Here is a 19,681-nt window from a genome sequence, read left to right as displayed (position 1 = left end):
CTGTGTTGCCATCTTGAATATGCCTGGGGTCCATCCATCTTGGCCCAATTGTTGGGCAGCCATCTTGAATACAGCACGATCGATCCACCTCAGTCAACAGGGCTGTTATTTCCAGGCCTTTGTCCTTCTACAGACAGAATAATCAGGACATACCCTTGGCATTCCTGACAGACAACATATATTAATATTCCTCAGAGCAACGCACTTGGCTAGTGAGATTTCAGTCAACTGCTTTTCATCCTGCCATGACTTCTGTCCTGCAAATTAGCTTGTTTTAAACTGGAGGACCCCGTACAAACTGGGGTGGGAGTGTTTTTTTTTTGAATTTTCTGAATTTTACGGCTTCGCAGGGCAAGGCAGGACCCTCCCTCTCCGAAGAAATGTTCTGTGGACTTCTGCAGCTGCAGGTCTTGAAAAAGTTTCATGACCTCTTCTATGCAGAGAGCAAGGTGAACAAGAAATAGATCGCTTCGAGGTGACCTGTTTACGGAGCTTTCCTCCCGATTTGTTGGCAGGGAGGTTAGATGACAGACACTTTGTGAAGCCAAACGACTTCTCTTATTGCAAAATGTTCGGTTGTTAGGGTATGGTTGTGCCAAAGAACTCCGGATCTAATTGTGCGGCTTGATTTTGCCGGTATGTGATGGGATCTCACTGGGGAAATAGCAAGAGTCTGCCGAGTCACACCGTTAAATAAGAAAGCTATGTACAGAGATAGGCCCCTGAATGCGGGATCTGCAGAAATCTCTGTTCTCAGAAAGAGAGGTCTTGGCTGACACCCAGGTCGGTGCCAGCGTGACATTATGCTCTGTCATTTAACGGGAGCAAAAAAAAACCCACAGGCTGCTACGTTTTGCCCAACTTGAGAAATCAAGAGAAGGCGCTAGGATTTTGAAAGATGGAATAAATCACCACGTTGAGAGGACTGAGTCATCCCCACGTACCCGGCAGCCTGGGTGAGCTGGTTCGATGGCATTTCAAAGGAAGACTCCGTGCCCTTTTGTTTCGTAACTCAACTCCCGGGTTCAGTCTTCCAAATTAACTTTCCATCCTCGCATTTCGCAAGAATCGAGAAACTGTTTTGACTTCCAGGTCTGGGGTGGGGGGTTTCTTTCTCTCCCCTTCCCCTCTTTTACCCCCTTTCTTTACAGATGTCTTGCTTTCCTCTTTATTAAGAGCAAGATCTTCGGACTTCCATCGCATATTGTTTCAGTAACAGAAGGAGAAAACACGCTTGCTTTTCTTAGGGCAGACCCACATGTACACATTTGACATATCCAATCTACATGTAAAGTACATTGCTTTCCCCAAAGACTCCTGGGAACTGGAGTTTGTTAAGGGTGCTGGAATGAAATCTACAGTTCCCAGGAATATATATATATATATATATATATATATATATATATATATATATATATATATATATATATGGCTCTTGTGCTTTAAATGTGCAATGAATATGCTTTGATCCTATAGTGTGGCTCTGCCCTTAATGATTGACAGATTCTCGGTCACTATAATGATGGGGTCCTTGCTGTGGTGTCTGTGAGAACTAAAACAAAACAAAATAAAAAATTCCTTCCAGTAGCACCTTAGAGACCAACTAAGTTTGTTCTTGGTATGAGCTTTCGTGTGCACGCACACGAAAGCTCATACCAAAAACAAACTTAGTTGGTCTCTAAGGTGCTATGGGAAGGAATTTTTTATTTTATTTTGTTTTGACTATGGCAGACCAACACGGCTACCTACCTGTAACTGTGAGAACTAAGTCACTCTCACACCCTCACTGTCTGCCAAAGCTTTTCCCTCTCCTATTTTTTTTAATTTAAAAGCAGGTTTGGAGGATTTTTTAAGGGGTTGCCTGCTTTTTTTAATAGGGGGGAGGGACAGCCTGTTCTTTTTGTCTGTGCTTTGGGGTGTCTTACGGAGAGGAAACATGAATGCTCGTTTCTCTCATGTCTCAGTATTAATCTTCGCTTACTGTGAACACAGTGTAGCCATGTATGCCATAACAAAGATGCTTTTATAGGAAGTTTAAATATTTATTCGCCGGGCTGTGCCAAATATTTCCCCCCCGGCTGCTACTTCCCCTTCCTTGAATAAGCCACATGGGCAATCCTACCCAATCAGGGATCACATAGCAAACGAGATGGCATCATGATGCTGTGTCCGACATAATTATGTCACTGGACATCAGTGAATAAGGCACTTGCCCAAGGATGGCTTGCCTCCACCCTGAGGGCCTGATCCACCTCCTTCACGCAAAGTTTTCTGGCCCAAGATCTCACTGACAAGCTCTGGGGGAAAAATAGAAGGTATTATTAAAATCATAGTCTGTCCTTCTTACCAAAGGAGCCCTGGATAATTTGTGTGTCTAGATTAGATTTGAAAGCTCTCCATGAAGAGTCCAGGGTGTGCGGCTGTTGTTGTAATTTGCAGAATTAATTAAGGAAGCTAATTATGCACTCTGAAGCCTGCCTTCCATATGTGGAACTCCAGTTCCCAGCAGCCAGCATGGCCAATGGTTGGGGGGTGATGGGAGTCATAGTTGAGCCACAGCAGTGGATGAGTGGGGAACCTGTGGTGCTCTAGAGTTGGCTGGACTACAACTCCCATCCCTTGGCTATGCTGGCTGGGGCTGATGGGAGGTGCAGTCCCAATGTCAAGGCTCAGTAATGAATGTAAAAAGTGGTGCAGTGATCAGTGTGAGGGGAGAGCCGCCTCACCCCATTGGAAAGGACCATACCAGTAGCTTATATCTAAAACGCTGACTTGTGGGATCACAGGTGCTGCCTCCCACCCACTCGCTCGGAATGTACTTTATGAAGCCAATGCAGAGAAAGGACTTTGGCACGTTTATAAAAGGTCTGTGCATTTGCGTTGCCAGTGTGAAGAATTGGGGCGTTCGCAGGAATGGTCCCCCCGTCCAAAGCTTCCGACACACCCAAGACTCATTGTACTGTAATGTGAATACAGATTGCTGTGAAAAGTAGCAAGTCTCTGTGATGTTTCTCTTCCCTTCGTAGAGGTTAATGCTTGCTAAAGTACAAATTTAGAAAGTGCTGGTTTCAGAAACACACTTGGCCCCACACACCATCAAGAAGAAACAGAAGATTGTGGCTGTGTTGCTGGTGGGATTCTGTTGCAGTCCAAGATCACAAAGTGGGGCATAAACTGAAAGGCTAGAGAATAAATGAAAACTGAGGTTTTGACACGAGGGTGGGAGGAACCGGTGGCTCTACAGTTGTCTCTGGACTAACAACTCCCATCATTCCTGTGGTGAGCCAGTGTGGTGTAGTGGCTAAGAGCGGTAGACTCGTAATCTGGGGAACCGGGTTCGAGTCTCCATTCCTCCACATGCAGCTGCTGGGTGACCTTGGGCTTGTCACACTTCTTTGAAGTCTCTCAGCCCCACGCACCTCAGAGTGTTGGCTGGGGGGTGTTCTTCAGCCCCAGGGGCACGTTCCCGCCTGCGTTCCATTGGTGGGCGGGGCCAGAAGCAAAAGTGGGCAGGGCAAGGAATGCAAATTTTGCCTTGGCACAGTACGCTAGTTTCCACCACCATGCCTTCCTATCCTCCCATCCTGACGAACAAGAAGCAGGATCAGAGTCCAAGGATACATTTCTAGCCCAGCAAAAACACAAAAGGAGGGTGTGGAGCAGGGCTGCTCAGGGATGTGAGTGGCAGAGAATTCTGAGGGCCAAATAGTGAAGGTCGGAGAGCTGCATTTGAGCCCAACGCCTGAGGCTCCTCACCCCCCCCCCTTTAGCCTGTGGCTCAGATGACGACCTATTCTGCATCAGGTCCAGTTGTGTCCGACTCTGGGGTTGTGGCGCTCATCTCGCTCTATAGGCCGAGGGAGCCGGCGTTTGTCCGCAGACAGCTTCCGGGTCATGTGGCCAGCATGACTAAGCCACTTCTGGCGAACCAGAGCAGTGCACGTAAACGCCGTTTACCTTCCCATCTACTTGCACTTTGACGTGCTTTTGAACTGCTAGGTGGGCAGGAGCTGGGACCGAGCAACGGGAGCTCACCCCGTGGCAGGGATTCGAACCGCCGACCTTCTGATCAGCAAGCCCTAGACTCTGTGGTTTAACCCACAGCGCCACCTGGGTCCCTTAGTTTGGTGGTAGGTGGAGCCAAAAGGGAAAGTGGATGGAGCAATGTATGTAAATTTTGCCTTTCTACAGGGTGCTAGTTTTCTACACCCACACCTCTCTCCATCCAGGCAAGCAAAGTTCAAGGACACATTCCCAGCCAGATGAAAACACTAAAGGTGGGTGTGGAACTGGCCCAGTAAGGAGTGCAGCTGGAGAAAGTGTACGGCCAGAGGAGAGTTCTAACATGTTTTGAGGGCCACATTCTATACCTGGCTTAAATGAATACAATAGAATAAAACCACGACTGAAAGAAAGGCAGTACTCTAGAAGGAGCACTATTTTCTCATCACACATTCTTAGGGATTTCACATTTTGTTTAATTGGCAGGGTTTTACAGGCTTGTTTCCCGACAGAAGTTACTGGCAGGGTTAAGCAGCACAAGCAACGGATCAACAGCCCCAGACGTCTGGCCCAGGAGACAAGGTGGCCATTTCCCTCGAAGTCCTGTCACTCCACGAGAACCGTACTAACTCGGCGCTTCTCCTCTTCCGCCCTCCCCTAGTAAACATGTACCATGCCATAGAGGAAAGTCCAGAAGAGGACATATGTGAAGAGACCCCCAATCAGCCCTCCGGTGAAAAGGGGCCTTCGGGTTTTAAAGTACTTGCTCCACCGCCGCCCGGCTTTCAGCACCAGCAGGATGGAGAGGAGGGCAGAGGCCAGGAAGTAGAAGATGAAGCCGTGAAGGCCAGTCAGGCCCAGGATTCCAGCGGTCGCTCCCGAGAGGGCAGAGACTGACGTCCGGCAGTAATCCAAAATGGCTGCGTTCCCTCGGACGGCGGCTTCACTGATGAACTGGGGGCCATCCCGCTTGGCGATCACGGCATTGGCCATGGCTGCGATCCAGATCCGAGCGCTGCCGCTCACTTACTGCACTCCTGTGAAAAGAAGAACAGCAAATATTGATTAGTCAGGAAACACCAGGCGGTACTAGGGTTGCCAGGTCTGCTTCCAAAAAATAGTGGACAAGCGGGGAGGGGGGTTAAATTAAATTAAATTATATATTTTCTTACAAACATTTTAACACGCATTAAAATACCATTTCATCATAAAGCTTTTGAATAAAAAAATGTCCATTATTTTGTGGAAAAAAATAGTGAACCTAATGTGAAAAAAGTGGACTGTCCACTCAAATAGTGGACACCTGGCAACCCTAGGCGGTACTATGCTACAGTTTGGCTTCACCCCCAGAGGCGCACTCCATTGTCTCTCAAGGCAGATGGATGCCTACTACTACATTCATACCACAAAACAGCTCTGTATAGGCAAGACTGCCCTTTCGCTCCCTGAATTAAAACAAAACCATATTTTCAGCTAAGAGGTTCTGGCTGCAAATAACAAACCACTGGTTCATCGTAACTGACTGAGGGTGCTTCTCATCCCCACCCTATTCCCCTCCTAAACCTCCTGGGTTCTCTGCCCTCTTAGAAAAGTAAGCACAAAACCACAAGGGAGAGACTTGTGCATTGCCTGCAGAAGGTCCCAGGTTCAGTCCTCCTGTTAAAAGGATCAGGTAGCAATGGGAAAAATCCATGGTTGAGGTTCTGGAGAACCAATGCAAGCCAGAATGGACAATAATGGTCTCTTCAAGGCTGGGGGACACATGACCTTCTAGAAGCTGTTGAACTACAATGCCCATAATTCCTGATCAATGGCCATGCTTGCTGCAGGGAGCTGGAGTCCAACAAAATCTGGAAGGCACCAGGTTCCCAGTTCCTGGACTGAACAGACAAATATGGTACAAGGTAGCTTTCCCTGTTCCTTGGGAAGGGGCTGCAGCTCAGGGGCAGGTTCAACCCATCAGGAGGGCCAGGAAAGACCCCCCTCTGAAACCCTAGAGGGAAGCCACCAGTAAGCCATATTGAGCTAGATGGGCCAACCCTCATCTCACTGTAAGGCAGCTTCTCGTTTAAATAAACCCTTTAATCAAAACCATATTGACTGGAATCTTGCTTTATTTTTCAGGGGAAAGGCTGCAGCTTAGTGACAGAGAACCTGCTTTGCAAAGCAGAAGGTCTCAGCCTTCATATCCAGCATCTCCAAGCAAAGATAGGAATGTTTCCCAGTCTGAAACCCTGGAGAGGCGCTGTCACTCAGAGCAGCCAAATGTCCTGACTGGGTAAAAAGCAGCCTCGTATAGTTCTACAACGTCCAAACTGTTGTGTGGGCAACTGTGCAGTGATCCTTCCACACATGCGAACAGTCTTGAAGCATATATTCTGTATCAATCATGAACATGATTGATTATTGCAAGCGAAATAACGCGGACCCCTTCCCACAAGCCTCCTTCAGCGCAACTCTATTTCTTCCCCTTCCAATGGAAGCCCGCCTCTGTCCCGCTCCGGGATGACGTCAGAGCCCCGTGTTATGGCGTCAGGGTCCTCTGCCGTCTGAAATAAACGCCATGAGTGACCCATTCGGTTCTGAGAAAGAGGACCACCGTCCCCTCCTCCCCGCGCATACCAACAATCCTGCTTACCAGTTTTTGGTTCCCTTCTTCCTCTCACTAATGCCGACCGAAAAAGTATTTCCCCTCCAACCGGCTTTACCGGAAGTGGGTAGGCGCCGCCATCTTACAACAGAAAGGATGCTGGGAGCACGGGTGACGTCACCTTCAGCGCGCGACGCGGCGTGACTCCGCCCCGCTTCTCTCAGGAGCCCCACGGGACTTGGCCACGGTGGATACGTTCGTTATACCTTATTTGGAATTTCCGGGGTTTTTTTTGGACCTTCCGGCTTCTTTATGCCACACTTCCGCCGTCTTCACGCCACATTTCCGGTAACGTCCGTCGAAGTCCTTAAAGACGCCAAGGCGCCTTTGGATACCATGGATATGATGCGAGCTAGAGCGACCGCTTCTTCGTAGACCGGATTTCCGGTCTGAAGTTTGGCAGGTAAGTTTCAGCGCTGCAATCTGATTGGGTGGCCTTGTGCCAGTCCTACCTCACAAGGTTGTTGTGGAAAGTTGTTTGGAGCTGTTTGTCGTGGGTTCATTTAAAAAAAAAACCGTTAAAGTAAGTAATAGTCTATAAGTAACAGTGAAAGGAACTGAGAGGAGTTGCGTAGTCAGGTGAGGAGACCGAGGGAGCGGGATGAGGAGAGTGGGCGTGGCCACGCATAGCGGCAGTTGGAAGGGGCGTGGCCCGGACGCGGGAGGGGGCGTGGCGAAACGAGGTCGCGAGGGCAAGTATGTGCGCGCGAAGAGGGGCGCGGCGACCGTTGGAGGGGAGGGGCGTGGCCTGGGCGCGGGAGGAGGCGCTTGGCCGTCGCGGAGGGGGCGTGGCCCATGGCGAGAGCGGCGCTTGGGAAGGGGCGTGTGCCGCCTCCGCCTCCGGCGCCGCGGCGGGCGCGTGAGCGACACGGGGCGGGGCGAGCGGGCAGCGAGGGCGTGGCCGTGGGCGTGTCCATTCCCCGAGGGGGCGTGTTCATGGCCCGGCTGGGTCGGGTCGGGCCGCTGTTCGCCTTTTGTTCCGTGGGAGGCGAGAGAGTGAGGCGCGGCGCCCGAGGCGGGAAGGCCGAGGCCAGGCCAGCGGGGGCTATGTCGTACATCCCCGGTCAGCCGGTCACGGCCGTGGTGGTGAGTGGAGGAGACGCCCTGCCCCGTCTCCGGTGTGGGACCCCCCAAAAAACCCAGCCCTTCCCCCCCCCACCACGCCCCCTCCCCCCTCCCAGTCTCATTCTCCTCTTTGGGGCTGGGGGGGGGGGGACTGGGAAAGCCAAGGATCTGCTCTAGTGATTAACGTTGCTATTAATCGTTTTGTAAACCGCATGCAATTCTAATGGAAGAAATGCTGGCAATCCGGATTTAAAATAAAACCCATCTGCTCTGGATGGGAATAATGTGTTAATACAGTAATAACAAACGTCAGGCTCGTTGGCGGCGACGTTGGTGGCGATTTGTTCCTTTAGGGCGGGTTGCAACAATTAAAACAGCGTTAAAAAGAGTTTAAAACAGATCACAGTCAGTGCTTTTCTTCTAGGAAAAAAAGGTTCCAGTACTGTACTGGGCGCCCTTGAGCACCTCCAGAAAAAAAGCACTGCTTCAATTCACAAAAGTGGGTTCTCAAAGCAGGCACGTCGTGTGTCAAAAGCTAAGGAAAATAGGCTTTGATGTATTAAAATAAAAATATAGGAACAGTGGTGATAATTTATTAAATTGTTGATATATTAATAACATACAGTACTATAATCTCCCTGAAATGCATAGTGGAAGACCTGTCTTTTTCATTCAAGATGCATGAATGTTGAAGGGCCTTCTGTGGGGATTTTTTGGGGTGAGGGGGCATTTAAGCCCATCCCACCTCTTTTCTTTACCTTTTTTTAAAAAAAATGCTGGGGATGGAAAATGGGCCTGAATGTGTGTGTAGAAAAATCAGCTATTTTGCTGCTCCTTTCCAACACTAACTCTTTCTTGCCTCCTTTAATTTGAATGGATTTCATAGAATCATAGAATTGAATTGGAAGGGATCATGAGGGTAATCTAGTAGTCCAACCCTCTGCAATGCAGAAATCTCAGCTAAACGCATCCATGTTAAAACCAAATAAAAAATCCTTCCAGTAGCACCTTAGAGACCAACTAAGACCAACACAGCTACCTACCTGTAACTGCATCCATGGCAGATTGCCATCCAACCTCTGCTTAAAAACCTCCAAGGAAGGAGAGTCTGCCAACTCTCATGGGAGTTTTTCCACTGTTAATCTACTCTTTGGCTCCACTCTTGGAAATGCTGCCAGAACATCTTAGAGATTGCTTAATTTCAATGGGATTGCTGATTAATGTTGGATATAATCCAGTACTTTGGCCACCTCATGAGAAGAGAAGACTCCCTAGAAAAGACCCTGATGTTGGGAAAGATGGAGGGCACAAGGAGAAGGGGACGACAGAGGATGAGATGGTTGGACAGTGTTCTCTGTTCTCGAAGCGACTGGCATGAGTTTGGCCAAACTGCGGGAGGCAGTGGAGGATAGGGGTGCCTGGCGTGCTCTGGTCCATGGGGTCACGAAGAGTCAGACACGACTGAATGACTGAACAACAACAACAAAATAACCCATTGTGCAAATATGTGTCTGAGCTTCACATATAATTTATATGTATTCATAAAAATAGCAGTGAAGACTGTTTTTATTCCTAAAGCACTTTGACCTTTCCTATAATTGAATCTCAGATAGACATTTACAAGGCACTGCACTTGAGAGTTTCCAAGACACCCTCCCTGCTTACAGTTTTATCTATGTGCGACAAAACAGAGCATAGAAAGGGCTGTGGAAAGGCAAGCAAATTGAGGAACTGGTTCCGGCCTAATAAGAATCCTTGCAATGGCCTGGTGGGACGGTCACTGTGGGCGACATTTCTGGGCAAGGAAGAGGTGCCAAGCAGCTGCATTTGTTCTCTGCTTCTGCTTTATTAGGAAGCTGCCCACAATTTTGTAGTCTCTTGAGGGATGTTTTCCTCCCTTTCTCTCTCCCCTTATTGCATTACCTCACTTACTTCATTTGTTCTTACCTCCCCTCCTTTCCCCTTCCAGATGCTGCTGAACTGCCACCTCCCATCTTCCCTGACTGTTGGCCATGCTGGCCACTGGAAACTGCAGTTCTGCAACATCTGACTGGCCCCAAAAGCCTGTTCAGCCGGCTGCATTCAGGGCCCCTCCTCCAGCTGCTGAGCAGAGGTCTGGACTCCCAAGGCCTGTCCTCGCAAACCCTACATTCTTCCAACCCTACCAGTTGATCAGACCCCCACAATCTCAGAAGCGTTCCGGCTAAAACTTCCTGAAGCAGTGTGTGTGTGGCTCTTGCATTCCATGTATTTACTCCTTCCGGGAAAATTCCTCTCTTGCCCTGCCTGATCAGGGTCTTAAATCTCTCCCCCTTGTTTTGTGCCTCTCTTCTACTTCCAACCTTCCCCCACAATTGCAAATCTTTATGCTTTATTCTTACCTGGTTCCGCCTACCCCACCCTCCAAACCTTGCCCTCCCTCAGGCCGCCAGTCTCCCCTAGATTAGATCTGTTCAATTCCATCTGATCGGTTCAGTCTCCTTTGGGAGTGGTTGGGTGATTCATGGCTGGTTGAGCAAATAGCTGGGAGGAGTGAAAAATGCTCTTTTTATGGTCAGGGCACTGAATAAGCATAACATTTATGTGTATGTTTTGTTGCCGTCTGGTACAAGCAGAGAGAGAACCCTCAGGGCAGCCTGGCCCATAACCTGCTCCCTCCACCACATAGTCTGTTTCTGTGTCTGATCACAAGAGTAACACCCTCTCCTTAGCCTAAGGTCTGGGGTGTTTGATGAGTACACCTTGACAGGAATCCTGGAAAAAGACACGGATGAGTCAATAATGGCTTGTCTAGCCTGAGTGCCTTCAAGCCCAGTGGTGATTTTTTTTTAAAACGGTGAATGGCACAGACTGGTAGAGTATGGGTGTGGTGGGGAGAGTTTGGCCCTGGAAATCCCATTTCCCAAAGAATGGGGTAGCTGTGAAGTTCAGGGAGCGGCTTTTAAATGCAAACAAAGCAGAACAACTTTGTGGACCCTTCTTCCCCAACCTGGTGCCCTCTGGACGTTTTGGAGTATAGCTGCCAACAGCCCCTAGTCCAGAACGTCTGGGGGAGGGGAAACAGGTTGGAGAAGTCCATAGTAGGTATGTGGTGTATCTCCTGGTCATGTGGAACAGAACAGTGGAAGGAAGTCTTTGAAAAGATGAGATTTGCTGAAAACTGGCACTTGTTCATTGCATTTATGCCCGCCCTTTTCCCCAGGGCAGTGTAGGTGAAATGGGGTGCACAATGGCCCCGTGAGGTCGATTAAGATGAGAACGCAAGAGGGACTGGCCCAAGGTCAACCAGTGAATGGAGATTGCAACCCAAGCCTTGTTGTTCTGACATTCTGCACTGCTACACCCCACAGAGCTCACAGAGAGAAAGTGCATTAGTCATGCATCATAAGAATTTGGGGTGTGGAAGGGATACCAGTGGTGAAATCGCTTCCTTCTGGAAAGAGCCTTTCTGATTGCTTTTCTAACAGGCTGTGAAAGTGCTAAAGATGGAGAGAGCGTGGCATTATCTTATCTCACAACATGAAGCAATCCAGAAATAACAGTCATAAAGAGGCGGGGTGAGGCTTGTTCCCAGACGTCAAGTGCCCAGATTTACTTGGAAGTCAGTGTCATTTGGTTTAGTGAGGCTTCACCCCTCCAAGTAAGGATGCATAGTAAGCATTGCAGCCTAAAGCTCGGCATTCATCCAGGTCTGTGTGTTTTTGCACCCCCTTCCCCTAAACATCTGGGTTTCTCTGTCCCAGATGTTATTGGGCTCCAGGCATCCCTGACCATTGGCTGAAGGGTTTTGGAGTCCGACAACGCTGCTCATTTCTACAATTCCCCTCTCTACTCCAGGAATCATCTCCAGATGTTGCCAGATCAGAACTTCCATCATTCCTCCCCCTTGATGTTTAGGGGGCCACAGTTAGCCGCTCCTGCCATAACGGATCTGGGATTCCTCTGCTCCGAGGGTAGCAAAGCTGTGGCCCTCAGGGAGTGTGGGGTGGACTTCTCTCAGCCTCAGCCAGCATGACCAGGGGGTCAGGAATGATGGGCAGGGCAGCCCGATGCCATCAGGAGCGGCTCAAGTTCAGCCCCCCCTGCTCAGCTCTGTGATCGTGAGAGAGAAACACTGACGGTTTTCATTTTAAAACTGAAACTGACTGTTCCCTGAAGGCAGGAGAGTGAGCCCACTTGGCTTTAGACCTGCCCAATAAAAATGCCAAGTGACGGTGCCATTTCATCCCCTCTAACCTTTTGTCCATCTCACGAGGCAGCGAGCCACTTAACACTATCTCTGGAGTCACTGCTGTCCTCTCTGCCTTGTTTGGCTGTCTTCCCTTTGGTCTCTCTTGCCTTTTATCTTTCTCTCTCTCTCTCTCTCTCTCTCTCTCTCTCTCTCTCTCTCTGAAAGTGCTTTTCTCTTTTCCCCCTCAATGAGCTCATAACCCCAGGCTCCAATAAAAGGGTGCTTGTTTACATGGGTGAAATCCGATGCTTTCCCTCATTTCAGAACTGGCCGTTCTTGACCCCCAAGGAAATGATCTTGGATAGAAAGAATGGGAGCAAGGCACGCTCTGGGAAGATGGGGGCTTTTTATTTCCAAAAAAAACCCCTGTGGCCCAAGCCATGGCAGATTACCCTGATCTTTACCCTAAGCTACTGCCCTTCCCTAAAAGTATTTCCCTTTTCCCGTGGTCTATTCTTCCTTGGGACATGGGTGGCGCTGTGGGTTAAACCACTGAGCCTAGGACTTGCTGATCAGAAGGTCGGCGTTCGAATCCCCGCGACTCCCATTGCTCGGTCCCAGCTCCTGCCAACCTAGCAGTTCGAAAGCATGCCAGTGCAAGTAGATAAATAGGTACCGCTCTGGCGGGAAGGTAAACGGTGTTTCTGTGCGCTGCTCTGGTTCACCAGGAGCGGCTTTGTCATGCTGGCCACATGACCTGGAAGCTGTACGCCGGCTCCCTCAGCCATTAACGCGAGATGAGTGCCGCAACCCCAGAGTCGGACACGACGGGACCTAATGGTCAGGGGCTCCTTTACCTTTATTCTTCCTTCCAACCCTCCTTTCCCAAATTGCTCCCCTGTCGTCCCCTGTGTTGGAGCATTTGGTCCAATCCAGCAGGGCTCTTCTGAGCTGTCTGCCTCTCCTTTCTGCTCCCTCTGTGACACAAGGGCAGGTCAACCAATCTCTGCTGAGGGCTCCTCTGCCCCCACCAAATCCCACGCTGGGCTCAGATGAAGCTGCTTTGGTTTAGAAAAACGCATAGCTGGCTCAGTTGCTCTTTGTAGTTAAGGATGGGATAGAGAGAAAAATTATTCTGCTTTTTTGGGGGGGAGAGATGGGAAGCAGGGCTTTGTGAAGAGCAGATGGTGGTTTGGTGCAAGATGTTGTTGTGTCTGGCAGTACAACAGCAAAGGCCTTTATACTGTGACACACAACCTCCTATTGAGACACCCACCCACCCTTTTTGCAGCTTCAGAACCCTTTTCCCTTTCTGAACCAAGCAGGATGTGACCCATGTTGTCATCGCATGTTTGCCATATGTCTCTTTTTAAAATAAAGGCCTTGTTGGCTCCAGATTGCTGGACAAGAGCACCTCTTTGTCCTGTTATCAAGCGTCTCACAAGAGCCAGAATGGATGAATCCCAAGCTGCAGGGGTGTACAAGGGCCTGTGAAGAGTTCTCGTTTTTCACACGACTCGCCTCTCCCTTCCCTTCCAGCAAAGGGTCGAAATCCACAAGCTCCGCCAGGGGGAAAACCTGATCCTGGGCTTCAGCATTGGAGGCGGCATTGACCAGGACCCCACGCAGAATCCCTTCTCGGAGGACAAGACTGACAAGGTCAGTATCTCAAAGGCCTTAAAAGGCCCCAAGGCCTGGGCTGGGCTGGTTTCGTGTGGGTCTGGCCCTGGCGTGATTTGGGCTGCCTGGCACCAGAGTTTGGCTCGATCCTGATTGGGTTCAAAAAATGCCTCTGTTGCTGTTGCCCAAATCCACTCTGAAAAGATAACTCTTGGTCCGGAGCCAGGCTGATCATGCAGGGAGCCTTTTTGAGGGGGTGGCAATCTCTGCAGGCTGTAGAGAAGACTCTGGCAGTGTGACAGGGGACTTCTGGGCATGCCAACTCTTGTCTGTCTGTCTGACTGGCTTTCTTTGGAGCAGACTGGTCAAGATCCACTCACCTGGCCTGTTATTGAGAAAGAAGGAGTCTCCCCAGGCAACCAGACAGGAAAGGCCTGGGGGAACCTTCGTCTTCCGCACTTGTGGCGTGGAAGAAGAAAATGGCAATTGTTCTTTTTTCTTTTATGCCACAAGTGTAACTGGGTATGTGTAGACAACAGATGGATTATTTCAATGTGGACTAGCAACTTGCAGGGCTGTTTGGGCTTGTGCGATCAAAAGACTCAGTTGATGGAGCTTACAAAAGCCCAGGTACAGGGATTGCCAAGTGGCTCTGAGGACGAACAAGCAGGGAGGGCAGAGGATTTGGCCCTGGCATTTATAAGCTAGATCTCTCTGTAGTGTTTGCTTACTCTTGTGCAGGGCGGCTGTCTGGAGTTGCTTAGCAGAGATTCCACTGGCAGAAGCCTTGCTCTCTCCTCCTCACTTCCTGTCATTGAGCAGAGAAGCAGAAAGCTCTTCACAGAGGTGCCTCCCAGAGGCACTAAGCCAAAGGCATCTTTTTCAGACACCCTGACTTCTGGGCAACCTTCTGAGAGCCACATGGGCAGGGGCTGGGATGCCATTTTTACTTTTTGTATGGCAAGCTAATTGCATTCAGTCATGCATCCCTCTCTACCCTCCATCCAGACAGTCAAGAGGCATGATCAGAGTTCAGGGACACCTTTTCACTCAGGCAAAAGCCCTCAAGTAGGGTGTGAAGTAGGGCTGGTGAGGGATGTGTCCTGGGGAAGAGTCCTGAGGGCCTGGTAGAGAAGTATGGAGGGCCGCATCTGGCTCCTGAAGGTTTCCCACCTGTGAACAAAGTCATCTAGAGCCGATTATGCAAGTGGATCAGGGCCTTGTCACAAAATGAGCCTGGAACTACCTCCCCACCTCCGTGGTGGTATCTTTATGCAGTCCGTCTTTTTCTCCTCTCAGGGCATTTATGTGACCAGAGTGACGGAAGGTGGCCCCGCCGAAGTGGCCGGCCTCCAGGTCGGAGACAAGATCATGCAGGTAAATCCCAGACTGGTTTAAGAAGCAGCAGGGGGAAGTCCCAGATTTCTTCCACTGCCAGGCTTCTCAGCTGCTAGTTTTCCCATTTAAAGTGTGGGAGATTAGGCTGAGAGGTTGTGACTGGCGCAGTGTGCTTCATGGATGAGTGGGGATTTGAACCCTGGACTCTCAGGTGCAGGCCTAACACCCTAACTCAGGGGTCAGTAAACTTTTTCAGCAGGGAGCCGGTCCACTGTCCCTCAGACTATGTGGGGGGGGGGGGGTGAACAAATTCCTATGCCCCACAAATAACCCAGAAATGCATTTTAAATAAAAGCACAAATTCTACTCCACAAATAACCCAGATATGCATTTTAAATAAAAGGACACATTCTATTCATATTAAAACACGCTGATTTCTGGACCATCCGCGGGCCAGATTTAGAAGGCGATTGGGCCAGATCCAGCCCCCGGGCCTTAGTTTGCCCTAACTGCTACACCAAGCTAGTGACTCTTCTGAGTAGACTGTTTTTATGAACTCAAATTAAAGCTTTAATCACTCCATCCTGTGAATTAAGTTACTGAAGACTTTCCCTACGAGGCAAAACAAAAACACAGAAAGCTGCCTTATATATACCAAGTATATACCAGGGCTTCTCTGTCATTCCTGGAGACGCTAGGGATTAAACATGGGACCTTCTGCATACAAAGCAGATGCTCAAGCACTGAGCTGCTGTTTTATTATTTATTTAATTTATATCTCCCTCTTCCTCACAAAGGAACCCCTAGAAACAAAACCAAGACTCCAGTCCTTATGATTCTTAATTAAGGGGTGATTTAAATAGGAAGCTGTCATATACTGACAATTTCCCCATCTACTGGCTCTCCAGAGTTTCAGACATTTCCTCGCTCTATACCTGGAGATGAGCGATTGGACCTGTGACCTTCTAGATGCAAAGCAGATGCTCTACCACTTAGATACAGCTCTTCTCCTGAATTTTGGGCTGAACGGGTTAGAAAAAAGTTGGAGGGGACATGTTAAAGGAGTCATGTTTAAAACTAGAACCAGTGAGATTACTGGACCAGGATCCAGAAAGCTCGTTGCCGGACCTTGGGCCAGTCACTGACTCTCAGCCTTAATTCCCTGCTCAAATGCTGCAAGGATAAATGGCAGCGCTAGAACCTTGTACACCACCTTGAGCTCCTCGGAGGAGAAACGGGATACTAACATCCGCACTCACACCATGAAGCTGACTAGAAACCGGGCTGAGGGAAGCTGCAGAGTAAGATTAAAGCAGGCGTCCCCAACCTTCAGCCCTCCAGAAGTTTTGGACTACAGTTCCCATCATCCCTGACCACTGGTCCTTATAGCTAGGGATCATGGGAGTTGTAGGCCAAAACATCTGGAGGGCCGCAGGTTGGGGATGCCTGGATTAAAGCAACCCTGTTCACTGCCACAAAGAATGTGGTGGTAGCCTCTTGCTTGGTTTTAGAAGCATTTTCACCCAGAGGTCTGGGGGGTGATAGTGAAACAGAACTTCCATGTGCAGGCAGAGGCTACCCCTGGATGTGGGACGTTAGGAACTGGCTCCCAGCTTCTGACTGCCAACACCCCTCCGTTGGCTGTCCTGCTGCTCCTAGTATGTTTTGAATCGATGCTGGGCCTCTCTTCAAGCAATGCCGCAAATGTATTGCAGGTGAATGGCTGGGATATGACGATGGTGACCCACGACCAAGCCCGGAAGAGGCTGACCAAGAGGAACGAGGAAGTGGTCCGCCTCCTGGTGACCAGGCACTCCCTACAGAAAGCTGTGCGGGAGTCCATGATGTCCTAACCGTGCCGTTGGGTTGTCGGGGTGGGGTGGGGTGGTAAATGGATAATCTCAAACAGGATGGGCAGGATGCTGATCACGGACCACAGCCAGCGGGGCCTGGAAGACTGCTGCACCCCTCCCCCACTGCAGAAAATCCCTCCACAAAGGAGGTGCCATCTTTGTTGAGAGACTTGCCCCCCCTCGGTTGTACTAAAATGGCACCAGTGCAGTAGCAGTTTGACCTGGCGGGATCAGCAGCTATGGCTGGCGTGAGGATCCTGTACCCCCTGCCTCCCCAGGTGTTGTTGGACTGATCCCTCAGCTGAGCTGGCTGAGGCTGCTGGGAGTTGGAGTCTAGCAACATTTGGAGGGCCCCTGGTTCCCCACTCCAGTCCAGCAGGGGTCAAAGCGAGGTGCTCCCTTGGGTGGTGATGTTGATACCAGCTGTGCAGGGAAATGTTTTGGCTTAAGGACTGACCCTTGTATATAGCCTGCCCTGATGTTCTCTTGCACAAGGTCTTGCCCAGATGGACGGCATCCAGCTTCTCCTGGTGAATTTCTCTTCCTAAAGCTGGCTCAGTTCCAAGCCTAGAGAGCCGGGGGGGGGGTACGGGGGTTGGGCGGGACAGCAAACAGTTTTACAAGCTCCAATATCTTTGTGGCTTGAACACCAAAGGCTCTTAAAACTTGTCATTTTGCAGAAAGCCCACATTTCAATTTTTATAGCAAAGGCATTCTTGTAAATAACCTTGTTCCCTCTGTGTGTGTGTGTGTGTGTCCTCGTTCTAGTTCTAAAGCTTAGGTTTAAAATAGCAAATACAACCCACAGGAGAGAGAGTCCAAGCCTACTCTTGAAACTTGGGATGCACAGATTAAACTGAAACCTTTGGTTGTGCCAAAAGCGCTGTGTGCGAGTCCCCTTGAAACCTGTACGTGGCAAGTTAGTGGCACCCTGGACTGGAAGTGCTGAACTGTAAAATGATGATAAATAACTGTAGCATAAAAGGCCTATATTATTATAATATAGGGGTGGCTCACCTGTGCCCCCCTGGATATCACTGGACTCCAGCTCCCATCATCTCTGACTCTTGGCTATGCTGGTTGAAGGCAGATGGGAGTCCAGCCTTTACAGATGCCCATTTGTGGGCCACCCCTCTTGTAAAGGCCACAGAGATGTGATGCATCTCTTGGCACTGGAAACCTCTCTGATTCTCTTCCCTGTTTATCTCTGTTGAGGTCAGGGAGCTGGGGGGTCCCCAAAAAGGCCTGGAAGGTCACAGGTCCCCCACTGTCACGCTAGGTCTTTTCCTGGGGCAGAAGCCTTAAATCATGCTTTGGGAGGGCTATCGCTCCCCCGGAATTCCTGTCTTCCCATACCTGCTTGAGGGAATAGCTGTATTTGTGTAGTTTGTCCAAAGGGCAAGCGGTCTGGATCTTTTAGAGGGCAGAAGGCATCTCCCTGCCACACTCTTCCAGCGGGGTATCTTAGTACACCCATTTTGATTGATTTTGTATACGGCCTTTCTGGAATTTGCTTCCAGTCACAGTTTTTGTATTAAATGGAACAGCCCACATTACTTTTTTTTTAATCCACTGTAAATAAGCCCTTCTCTCTCCCTCCCCGCAAAGTTTGTACCTCTAACTTATTTCAGTATATTACTGCTATTCCACTTTTGTGCTGATTTTACTTCAGTGACGTTAACCTTCAAGCTGAAAAGAAGTTGCCAGTCTTGTCAAATACCACTAGATGCCTCTTATTCACTGCGTTTTGTACTTTGATGATGCCAAGGTAGTTTAGGGACTTTCTCTCTTTTGGCAGACTTCCGAAAGGAAGACTTGGCGGGGTGGGGCGGGGCATGCATGACCAACTGTTTCTTTTTTTTGTAAGGGAGGGGAGCAAGCAACCGTACAGCTCGGCTGCATCTCATTTTACACAATAAAAGGAAGCTGGGTTTTCTGTCTGGAATGTATTTCTGTCACTGCTTTCGTTGACATGTTAAGCGTTGGAGGACAAGAGCCAACTTTTAAGAAGTGGTTCCACAAGCGTTGCTTTGTTCTCACTGTAGGAGAATGGGAGGGCATATAAGCCCTCCAACTCTTAGCAGCCACAGGCAGCATGGCCAATGATTTCCTTCCACTCCTAATTTAGACAGCCACAATGAACATGAGAAGGGCCTGCTGGAGGAGGCCAATCTAATCCAGCATCCTGTTCTCACTGGAGCCAACCGGATGCCTCTTCTGGGAAACATGCAAGCAAGACATGGGCACATGGGCCGTTTCCAGCAACTGATGTTCAGAAGCATGGCTAGAGGCAGAGCAGAGCCATCGGCTTCCATGAATATGTCTATTCCTCTTTTGAAGCAAACTAAGTTGGTGGCCATCACTGTCTCCCGTGGGAGCGAGTTTGAGAGTTTCCACTGTGCACCCATCTCCAGTATGGGAACTTTCCTACCCTTCCTGACCTGGAGATGCAGTGAAGAGAATGCAGCACTTCCCCTATATAAGCCACTCTGCCCCACGGCTGGAGACTAACAAAAGGCTGCTTTGATCAGGCACAACCACACTGCTTCAGGTTTTGCTGAATGAGTTTTGAGTCAGACCACGCTTGTACAAAGTTGCTTTTATTGTTTTTTGTTTGTTTGTTTAAAAAAGGCCAGATCACCAGTTCTTCATCTCAACAGCAAAGCTAATAAAGGAAGGAAGAGGTTGACTCAAACAACCTCCATGAACCCCTTTTCCTTCCTCTTCCCCCAGCCCAAGGGAAAGACTTGCATCTTTGGCACAAATAACCTTCAAGTATATAAGTAGTTTGTGTTGTGGCATGGATTCCTTCGGAGGAGCGACCCTTTTCTCCTTCCTGCAAACTTATAGATGGCAAGATAATGCCCCATACTCATAGCCATAAACAGCTGGAGAGGAAGAAGTACCCCCCCCAGAGGCCGTTCCCCATCCTCCTTTACTTCTGAAGCAGCTGTGAGCAACACTTGCTTGAAAATCCCCCAA

The 19,681-nt window shown here is 49.4% G+C and overlaps 2 protein-coding genes across 2 annotated transcripts; one reads left to right on the top strand and one right to left on the bottom strand.

Moving 5' to 3' along the window:
• Positions 1-4,457: 4,457 nt before the first annotated feature.
• EMC6 (ER membrane protein complex subunit 6) lies at positions 4,458-6,821 on the bottom strand. The gene is made up of 2 exons (XM_033171776.1): positions 6,641-6,821; positions 4,458-5,039 (listed from the first exon to the last, which is right to left on the bottom strand). The coding sequence occupies exon 2, from the start codon at positions 4,993-4,995 to the stop codon at positions 4,660-4,662; it is 336 nt and encodes a 111-aa protein (XP_033027667.1). The 5' UTR covers positions 4,996-5,039; positions 6,641-6,821; the 3' UTR covers positions 4,458-4,659.
• A 760-nt stretch (positions 6,822-7,581) lies between these two features.
• Positions 7,582-16,748, top strand: TAX1BP3 (Tax1 binding protein 3). Its single transcript, XM_033171774.1, has 4 exons — positions 7,582-7,738; positions 13,428-13,547; positions 14,808-14,885; positions 16,562-16,748. The coding sequence occupies exons 1-4, from the start codon at positions 7,589-7,591 to the stop codon at positions 16,697-16,699; spliced, it is 486 nt and encodes a 161-aa protein (XP_033027665.1). The 5' UTR covers positions 7,582-7,588; the 3' UTR covers positions 16,700-16,748.
• The last annotated feature ends 2,933 nt before the right edge of the window (positions 16,749-19,681 follow it).

Source organism: Lacerta agilis, chromosome 15 (genome assembly GCF_009819535.1).
Source record: "Lacerta agilis isolate rLacAgi1 chromosome 15, rLacAgi1.pri, whole genome shotgun sequence".
Classification (NCBI taxonomy): domain Eukaryota; kingdom Metazoa; phylum Chordata; class Lepidosauria; order Squamata; family Lacertidae; genus Lacerta; species Lacerta agilis.
Note: the sequence above shows the minus strand (reverse complement) of the source record. Positions and strands in the feature narration are given on the sequence as shown.